The sequence below is a fragment of the Gracilinanus agilis genome, chromosome 1 (genome assembly GCF_016433145.1).
Source record: "Gracilinanus agilis isolate LMUSP501 chromosome 1, AgileGrace, whole genome shotgun sequence".
Lineage (NCBI taxonomy): Eukaryota > Metazoa > Chordata > Mammalia > Didelphimorphia > Didelphidae > Gracilinanus > Gracilinanus agilis.
The window spans coordinates 222808905-222819760 of NC_058130.1; the positions used below are offsets into that span (position 1 = coordinate 222808905).

The following is a 10856-nucleotide window of genomic DNA, read 5'->3' on the forward strand; positions in this document are numbered from 1 at the left end:
AGGGCAATTTTGCTGAATAATTTCTTTAAGTATGGAGTCCAAGTTTCTATTAATTTCTGCTTTTTCTGGAAGACCATTGATTCTCAAATTGTCTCTTCTAGCCCTGTTTTCTTGATCTGTCACTTTCTCATTGAGATATTTCATGTTTACTTCTATTTTATCAGTCTTTTGACTTTGTTTTATTTGTTCTTGCTGTCTTGAGAGATCATTAGCTTCTAATTGCTTGATTTTAGCCTTTAGGGACTGGTTTTCAGTTATAATCTTTTGGTTTTCATTTTCAATCTGATCATTTCTGGTGTTCAGTTGATGTGCCTCACTTTCCAATTGTGAAATTCTGCCTTTTAAACTGTTATTTTCTTGCCAGACCTCTTCCATCTTTCTCATCATCTCAGATTTGAACTCTTCAATAGCTTGTGACCAGTTTTCATTATTTTGGGAAGGTTTGGATATGATTTCTTGTTTGTTCTCTGTTGTCTGGATTTTCTCTGTGTAAAAGTTGTCGACTGTTCCAGAGTTCTTCTTGATAATCTTTCTCTTCTGGGGTTCTCAATTTTGGCTTGCCATTGTTGTTAGCCCAGCACCTTCTGCACTTTATCCTCACACTCAGGGTCTGTCTAGGCTCCCGAGGTCTCAGGTCCCGTTGTTCTCAGGGTCGAGCCTCCTGGTTGTCCCTGTTCTGCCCCTCTGCCCGAGGTTCCTTTAGCCCTCTCAGGGTGCTGCTTCCACATCCGTGTTCCCGTCTGCTCAGGGTCCCTACTCGAGGTCCAAGCTTGCGCTCAAGATCCTTGTCCTCGCTTAGGGCACTGCCTTCACCCACGCAGATGCTCAGGAAAGTCCGTGGGCGTTCTTTAGCCTCTTGGGGTCCTAAGTCTTGCTGCTCTCAGGAACAAGCCCTGGAGCTGCCAGTGACTTAATGAGTGCCCCAAACCTGCTTTCACTCTTGTGTGCTGGCCTCTGAATTGTACGTGGTATGGGGGGTGGGGGAGGGGCTTCTTCCTCTCGCGTTTTAGTGAGAGCTCTTTCACCCCTTTTTAGCATGGAAATGCCCTGATTCCACGTACCTTCAATGCTGCGCCCTGTTCATCTGGATTTGTTTTTATGTTCCCTTGAGGAGTCCTGTATGCTTTGGTTAGGAGAGATCAAGCAGTGCTGCTCCTTACTCTGCCGCCATCTTAACCGGAAGTCCCCCCTCCTTTCTTTCTTTCCATCCTTCCTTCTGTCCTTCCTTCCCTTTTATCTCCTCCCTCCCTCCTTTCTTCTTTCTTTCTTTCCTTCCTTCTTTCTTTCCTTCCTTCCTTCCTTCCTTCCTTCCTTCCTTCCTTCCTTCCTTCCTATCATTAACCTCTCCTTCTAGCACCTATACCTCTCTCATTCTCTAGCTTTATCCTTCCTCCCTTCTTTATCTCTTTCTTGCCTTTTGTCCCAGGTAATGAACAGTAATAAGAAACATAAATATAAGATAGCTGGGAACTACCCTAAAGCCATAGAATTATAATATAATAAAAATAACCAAGGAAGCTAGGAGGCTAAGTGGATAAAGTGCAGAACATAGAGTCAGGAAGACCTGAGTTCAATACTGATGTGTATGACTTTGAAGAAGTCATTAGCTATGTGACCCTGGCAAGTCACTTAACCTCTGTTTGTCTAGGAGGCAGCTGGATAGAACACTGGTCCTGGAGTCAGAAAGATGAGTTGAGTTCAAACTTGATCTCAGAAACTTACTAGTGGTGTGAACCTGGTCAAATCACTTAATCTATGTTTACCATAATTCACTGGAGAAGAAAATAGCAAACCACTCCAATAACTCTGCCAAGAAATCCCCATGGACAATATTGGCCTGTATGGTCCATGGGTTCACAAAGAGTTGAACACTATTGAACAACCAAAAGTCACCAAATAAGATGGCAGCTTGCCAATATATCATGCTTAACACAGAATATAGCCAAAAGGTCTTAGACACTATTATTCTTTAAAAGTAATGGTTAAACCTTGGAATGGATGACTGATTTTGCAATCTACTGCTCTGGAGATTTTAAGGCTGGAAAATCTTCTCAATAGACTGGACTACTGGTACACCTAAAAGTCAGAGGGATGGAGTGGATAAAGAATGAGACACAATAAAAGCATAAGTGTGAAGGAGAAGAGACCTGGGCTTCACTCAAAGCCCAGTTACTCACTAGCTATGTGACCCTAGATAAGTCTCCTCCCTTCTCTGAACCTTAGATTTCTCACCTATAAAACTAGAAAGTTGTATTAAATGGTGTCTGGTGTCCCTTTAAACCAGGGACTCAATCTTTTTGTATCAGGGATCACTTTGGCAGTCTGGTGAAACTTGTGGGCCCCTTCTTAAAAAAAATGTTTTTAAAACCATAAAATGAAATTCATAGGAATATAAAAGAAATCAATGGTGTTGAAATATAATTATCAACATAATGATTTTTTAAAAAATAAGGTCACAGGGGCAGCTAGGTGGCTCAGTGGATAAAGAGCCAGATCTGAAGATGAGAGGTCCTTGGTTCAAATCTGCCCTTAGACATTGAGGATAATAAGTTCAAGCCTGCCTACTTCCTATAGCTTCTATGGATGTGAGTGAGTTCTACTAAGTGTTTAGGGTGGGAGAATGAATGAAAGACCCATAATTTCCTCAGTGGCAGTATTTCCTCTCTAACTCACAGTTTTAGAGAGTTGCCTGGATCATTTAAAAAAATTGTTACTTTCTGTCTTCATGACAATTCTAAGAGAGAAAGGCAATGGCTAAGCAAATGAGGTTGAGTGACTTGCCCAGGGTCACCCAGCTAGGAAGTGTCTGAGGCTAGATTGAAGCCAGGAACTCCCAACTCTTGGTTTGGCTCTCTATCCACTGTGCCACCCAACTGCTCCATGCCGGGGTCATTAAGAGGTTAAGTGACTTGCCCATGGCCACACAGCTGGTCTATGTTAAAGACAGAATTTGAAGCTAGATCTTTCTGACTCTGAAGACTCTCTGTCCACTATAGAACATTCCCTCCCAATTGAAAAAGAAATAACATATTTATAGCCTTGCAAATGACAAGGGTAGTAATTATAAAATATTTAAATGTTTAGGTCAGTGATTCCCAAAGTGGGCACTACTGCCCCCTGGTGGGTGCAGTGATCCAGGGAAGTGGTGATGGCCACACTTTTTTTTTTGTATTACATTCTATTCTGAGTTCAATAAATAGTTTCATAATTTCCAGGGGACACTAAGTAATATTTTTTTTCTGGAAAGGGGGAGGTAGGCCAAAAATGTTTGGGAACCACTGTAGGTGATGTGCATATGAGAAAGGGCTTCATGTAGTCCTTAGTGACTATAGATGCACTGACTGGATGCCTCCTTGTGACTCAAACTTTAGTCAGAAGGAAAGTTCTTCCTCTTCTATCCCAGTGGAGTGAATGGTGGGAATCCAGCTTTAGTTTGGTGACAGTCCTCACTATAGCCTCAGAGTCTGAGATCAGAAGAAGAGAAGTTAATGGAAATTTTTTCTTTTGTGTTTCAGGGTTCCTGACAATCTGGCCAGGACTGTTGCTTTCTGTCCTTGGGATTTTGCTGTTCCATTAATCTAGCTGGGTATCGTAGTCTTGGCTCTAGAATATATCAAATGAAGCTCACTCACCCTGGACATTGCCTTTTTTTAACTCTCTAAAGGACATAGAGAATAGGGTTTGAAAATAATAATCAAATAGGGACAAGAAGGAAGTAGTATCTCTTATAAAATTAGCAGAAATAGTCAGGGCTTTTATCTTTTTTTCACTTTCAATAGAAGAACTTTCAACCAGGGGCTTCCTATATCTGTTGTGGTCTTTGCCTCACTTAGCAGTATGGAAGAACCTGCAAAGAGGGACCTCTGGGTGCCTGCCATGGTAGAAAGAATTTGTGTGCTGGTCCAGGATTTTTAGCTCCAACTGATTCCTGAATCCAGGAATGACACAAAGTTCCTCTGAGATCAGGGCTTGGCTCCAGTAGAGGGGGAGGTGAGCTGACTTATTTACCAGGGCTGATTGGTTATGAATGTAGAGATCTAAGGGTGAGCTAGGGGGCCAGTTCCCTAGGATGCATCCCCATCTATGTCACACTATGAAATGAACTCAGACTTAAGTGTTAAGATGAAGTAGACTAGAGCTAAGGAGGCCAGTGAATCATCCCCTACCCCAAATGCTTACCATTACCCCTGATTCTGGGTAATGAGACTATAGTGTAATAAGCAGCTACCAATACCAATGTGGAATCCAACCTGATTATAGAGAAAACACTAATAAACATTCATCAAGCATTTGACCCAGGTGGCCTGGATGGGCAGTGTTCATTACTCACAAACCCCAAAATGAGGGAAAGCAGAGGAAGCCAAATGTAGTAGAGTATTACATGACACTACCGGATCTGAATTTTCACTCTGTGTGACCTTGTATAGTGGGTAATAGATGAAATGACTCAGGATACAAAAGTTTGATCTTCCTGAGTATATTGATCTATTGAGCAGTGCATGCCAAATGCCTCATAAATTGGGACCAGTCCCTTCCTCAGCTTGGGTCTAGACCCTCAATACAGGAGGAAACTGACTTTTATACATTAAAAACAACTCAAATAAGTCCAGTTAATTGAAAGTAAACAAAACCACATTAGACAATCTGATTTCTAAGTGGGTGAAAGATAGGAGATTTTGCAAGTTGGGAGGGGGAAAGTGAATAGGTACAATTCCCTGAATTCAGAAAAAGAGGGGCCCCACTCCCCATAAATGTCTGTATACAATCAAAGGAATATGGAAACAATGCTTGATTGATCAGTATAGGACCAGTTTTCAGACAAAGCATATAGGTTACGCATATATAAACATTGATGTACATTTATGAGAAAATTCCTTACAGCAATCTTAGGTTCTGACTGTGTTTCTGGTTACCATAACTCATGTCCTTTGTTAAGGGACTCTAAATTGCAGGAACAAGTGGTCCAGTTGCCCAGCCACACAGGGCTAGATTTAAACAATACAATAATGTTTTCTCCTTATTCTCATAATTGAATAAACTTTTCTCACAGGACAGAATTTGGACTAGGCTCATGATGGAATAGAATGACTCCAGAAATGAGTCACAAGATGGAGTCAGTGTGGTTCACTCAGCTCCCATTATTAACACTTGCTGTCCTAATACCCTCAATTCCTTTACTTGGGCATATCTTTTATTTTCTCCAAGTCTTAGTTTCCCTGTCTATAAAATGAGGTCCTGCAACTAGATGATTATAAGGTCTATTCCTGCTCTAAATCCTATTTTACATATGCTGTGTCCTGAGTGTTCTACCAATAATTTTCCTGATTACCAAGAAATGTTGGCACACACCAATGTGAGACTTCTGGATGCAAATCCCATTTCTCTGATTGAAGGAGATATCTGAAATTAGTTGCAAAAAAGCAGAGATCTAATGATGGTGGGGGAATGAGGTGGACAAGAATGACTATCATACCGCCTCCTGCTCCCACATGGTTTTTAAAAACAATATTAAGAATGCATATTTACATAGTACTTTAAAGTTCACAGAGTGTTTTGTGGATATTCATTTGAATCCCGAAATAGCCTTGCTAGGTATTGAATGCAAGTGTAATAATTTCTGTTTTATAGATGAAGAAATTGATGGATCATACAGCTGGTAGCAAAACTGGAACTAGAAACTCTTCTTTTAACTCCAAGTTTAGTACTCTTCTAACCATACTATACTGGTATAAAGGAAGAATTGGTTGGAGTAGTGTCTTTTGTGATGCTAGTTTATATCCTTCCACAGGAAAATGCTTCTCTGATAGACAGTTAAATGGTACAGTAGTTAGAATGTAGGACTTGGAGTTAGGAAGATCTGAGTTCAAATTCTGCCTTGGATGCTTAACTATGAGTGTCCCTTATCCTCTGTTTGTCTCAATTTCCTAATCTGTAAAATGAAAATTATAATAGCATCTCTCTCCCTGGGTATGCTAGTTATTACTATTAAATTCAAATCTTTCCCCCAAAGAAGGTGAGGGGCTAAAAGCTTCCATTACCAACTAGGTATGAGACTTTAGCTAGGCAAGCAATTTTCTTCATTTTTGCTTCAATCTCCTCTGTAAAATGTGGATAATGTCTCCCTTGCAACATTGTTGAAAAGATCAAATGAAAAAATTCATATGAAAGGTCTTTGAAAAGTATAAAGCATTCCACAAATACAATGTATTATTATTATTATTATTATTTCTCCCACAATAGAATTGTTGCAGGAGGTCATCAGCTCCTCTTACAAAAGATGAATGCCATAGCTATAGTATGATTGGTAGAATGCCTCCAACCAATCTATTCATCATTGTTATCAGAGTTTTATTCTTAATAAAGGTAATAATAATAATGGTCTCTAGTAATGATAGAAATACAGTGAATTCAGTTCCTTTTAAGCTTTTGCATGTATAGCATAGGATTTAAAGCAGAAAGAGGCTTTTAAAATAATCTAATTTAATGTCCTCATCTTGTAGATGAGGAAACTGAGACTCAGAGAGATTAAATGATTTTTCCAAGGTCGCATAGAATGAAAACTCAAATCCAGTTATTTTGAATCCAATTCTACTACATTCTATCTATCTCCTCCACCTTCCCTTTTAACTTTTTACATTGACACCGAGAAGGGGAATTTTCTTTTAGACAATTTGCAATTTCTAATGTGAAAACTTGAAGAGAATAGATGAAAAATTGGCCTTCTTGGACATAAAGTGTATTCCTTCCTTGGTCTGCTGTGGAAACTCACCTCCGCCAGTCTTTTTTTAAAAAAATTAATTAATTAACTTAGAATATTTTTTCATGATTACATGCTTCATGTTCTTTCCCTCCCCTCTCCTGGGGCCAATGAGCAATTCCACTGGGTTTTACATGTATCATTGGTCAAGAACTATTTCCATAATATTAATATTTGCAATAGAGTGATCATTTAAAGTTAACACCCCCAATCATATACCCATTGAAACATGTGATCAATAATATATTTTTTCTTCTGTGTTTCTACTCCCACCATTCTTTCTTTGGATGTGGATAGTGTTCTTTCTCATAAGTCCCTCAGATTGTCCTGGGTCATTGCATTGCTGCTAGAACAGATATCCATTACATTCGATTGTGCCACAGTGTATCTGTCTCTGTGTATAAGTTTCTCCTGGTTCTACTCCTTTTGCTCTGCATCAATTCCTGGAGGTCATTCCAATTCACAAGAAATTCCTCCAGTTCATTATTCCTTTCAGCATAATAGTATTCCTCTGCCAGTCTTAACTGGACAAATTCCTGGCAGCTTGAGGATGAGTCCAAAGTGGTGTTAGCTGCTCTCTCAATGCCACCTGCTGGCTTGCATTGGAAAGATTCTTCCCCAGACATGATAGACAGGTTTCCTTTCTATGATGCGTAACATAATCATAGACTCATAAAACTGTCAAGCTCAAAAAGACTTTGGGCATCATATAATATACAATCTCTCATTCGGATGTAGAGAAACTGAGATTCAGAAAAGTGAATTAACTCATTCATGGTAACACAGATAGTGGTAGAGAACAATAGCTCACGTTTATTTTGTATTTTATGGTTTACAAAGCATTTTCCTTCTAATGGCCCTTTGAGGTAGGAATTTTAATACCAGTATCCTCATTTTTCAGATGAAGAAAACCCAGGTCTCATTATTTTCTTTTTTATCATATTTTTACAGATTACATGTCAATTTAATTTTTAATCATCATTTTCTGACATTTTGCAATCCATATTCTCTCCTGCTCTCATCTTCTCTCTCCCCAAGATGATAAGTGACATTCTGATATATGTGCTATCATGCAATATATATTTCTTTGCTTGTTGTCCTGACTTTCATTTCAGTGATTTTCATGCTATTCTGAATCTCTGAGACACAGGGTTTTAGATTTTGAGGACTTTTAGCTCAACACTTTATTTTTCTGATGAGGAAACTGAGGCTCAGAGATGTTAAGATCCTTGCACAGTATCACATAGCTAATAACTTTATGAGACAGAATTTGATACCCCCAATTTGTCCTGCTTCATTCTCCTAAACCAGCAAGCTAAAAGAGCATTGTTTTCCTTGGAGTAATAGAGTAAATTTGAGATATTTAGTCTAAAAACCATCTATGTCAAACATAAAATCTGACACCAAAGATTGAACATACTTCAAGAATCTTATTCACTAGAGGGATCCTATTATTCCCACTATCTAGATAAGGCAATTGAGGCCCAAAGAGAGGAGATGATGGTACCAGTACCTGGAATACTGCCTTTAAGTTCAGGACTTTCTCCACTGTACAAGAGCTTGGTGTTTCTCCCACAATGAAATTATATTACAGGAGTCTGACAGCCTTCCTCTTACAAAAGATGAATGAATATCATGGTCACAGCATGGATGCTAGCAGGTCTTCTGCAAATCATTTTCAGGGTCCAGAAAAATCTCCTTTAGTATCTTTTTGGAGCATAAAGGATAATGCTTATGTATATAAATGATTCCCTTGGGCTCCCAGGCATGCTTAGGTGAAGAGCCTTTCTGACTGTTTGAAGCTGAGAAAATCCCATCTACCCCCTTCCCATCCCTGTCCCAACAATAATAGCAGCAACAACCAATAATAACAACAAGAACCAACAACTACAGTATGTAAACTGTTGGGATTGTAACCAGGAAGACACAGGCTCAAATCCTGTCTTAGAAAGGTATTACTTATGTGATCCTGTGCCAGTTACTTAACCGCATCCCCCCCGCCCACCACCACCACCCCACTCCAGGACTCAATTTCTTCAACTTCAAAATGAGGGGGTTGGACTAAATTAGGTGGCCTCTAAGGTCTCATCCAGCTCTAGAATTATGATTTAAAATGATAGTTCTGAAGTATATCACTCAACTAGTGTTTCCATCACCAGGGAGAGCTCCTTCATTTAGAAGGCAGCTGCTGTAATGGTACCTGGTTGGTTCCATGTTGACTAGGGAAACACTTAAAAGACTTCTCCTTTCATCCTTTTAGTGTTTGTTTATGGGAAACAAGAACACACTTCCATTGATTCTAGGGAAATCATTCTAAAAAACCACTCCATAGGGAAACATTCTAAAATACAGATTCTAGGCTTAAAGATCATGTAGGACAATACTCTAATTTGCAGTTGAGGAAATGTGTCTGAAGAGTCAAAGGACTGACTCAAGGTCATGCAGATAGTGATTGACCTATATTCAAAATATGATTCTCTGACCAAATCCAGCTCTCTTTCTACTATATTAAGCTTGTCTGTTTTCCAGGTATTAAATATTGGAATCCAAAGTATAAGCTTAAAGGTCATAGTTATTCTCTAAATATATATCTCTAAAGAGGAATTATAATAATAGTACCTGCTCAGATTTCTATAGGACTTAAAGATTTACAAACCACTGTCCTCATGACACTCCTTTTAGATAGACAACATAATTTTTATTAACCCTTTTTGCACATGATAATACTGAGGCTGACATTTACTCACTGATTTGCTTTGGGTCAGACAGCTGATAAAAAGCAGAAATAGAAACTGAAACCAGATCCCCTAACTCCAGATCCTGTGAGGTTTTTTTCTACTTAATACTATAATGCCTCCAGACAGATTATTTCTCCTTCTTTTTGATGCTTTAGTGATTTTCTATTGAACTGATTTACATGGATATTCCCTTTTCTCCTTCCTTAAGAAAGGAAATACCCAAAATTTCATCTTTGAATAGCCTCTATAATACTGTTATCTTTAATTCGTTTAGTATTATCCTGCCTCAGACACATTCTAGCTGTGTTCTCAGCAAATTATCTAACCCCTCTTTAACTCAGTTTCTACATATGTAAAATGGGGATAATTTATAGCACCTGCCTTCTACAGCTGTGTTGGAAGTAGCGTTCAAACTCAGGTCTTTCTGACTCCCAAGTCTATACATACTCTATTCACTGCACCTAGAGGACCTTCCATTTTTGTCTATACAAAAAATCCACTTAGATAAATCAGAGACTATATTTATAATTTTAAAAATGATGAAATTTGTTTCTGGCTGCATGGTATAATGGGGAGTGCAATGAATTGGTAATCAGTTCATGGGCTCTAAAACAAGTTCTGTCACCAGCTAATTGTACAATTTTGGACAAATAAATGTACCCATCTAGGTTTCAGTGTGTTCATCTGAATGATGAAGGGTAAGGTTAGAGGATCTCTTAGGTCTTTCCCAGATCTCACTTCTAGGATTCTGTGATTCTATAACTTGCACAGTCACTCCATTAATGGCAAAAGCAGAACTAGTACATGTCTTCTGCCACTCAGTTCCAGGTGACCTGTGAATGAACTAAGATGAGAAAAGGGTTCCCCAAGACCCCCTAGTAGACTCCCAGTTTATGATTACTAACTTCCTCTAGGTTACTGTGCAGTAACTGCTCAGCACTGGCCTGGCAGTAGAGGGCACTGTGGGAACATGCCCACACAAAATGTAGATAAAATAGCATGCCTCTTCTAGAATTCATGCCCCAGTTGCTATCCTGAAGTTGCTATCCTCTAGTCTATTTAGTGACAGTAAGCCATACAATTTAGAAGAAAAGATTCCAACTTTCTGATGAAGAACTTGGTGGTGATTAATATGTCATGGTAATAAAAAAATTAAAATTCTCAAATCCAAAGAATTTTTCCTTTTACTTTCTCATATTTCCCTTCCTTCTACTCTTTTATTTTCTTTCCTAAAGTGAGTTCCCAAATACCCAAATACTATTGAGTGACAGAAAACTACACAACTTAGATAGAAATCCTTTCTAACCTTTTCTTTATTTCTTTCTTTCTTTCTTTCTTTCTTTCTTTCTTTCTTTCTTTCT

At 38.7% G+C, this 10856-nt stretch overlaps 1 protein-coding gene across 2 annotated transcripts in view; it reads left to right on the forward strand.

The window, feature by feature from the left end:
- The window catches only part of LOC123234415 (pancreatic secretory granule membrane major glycoprotein GP2-like), a 19588-nt gene extending 15290 nt beyond the window's left edge, over nt 1–4298 (forward strand). For both annotated transcript variants that reach the window (XM_044660320.1, XM_044660327.1), the window contains one exon: nt 3516–4298. In XM_044660320.1, the coding sequence (XP_044516255.1) occupies nt 3516–3577 (62 nt within the window). In that variant the 3' untranslated portion in view covers nt 3578–4298. The remainder of the gene's footprint in view (nt 1–3515) is intronic.
- Nucleotides 4299–10856: the final 6558 nt, after the last annotated feature.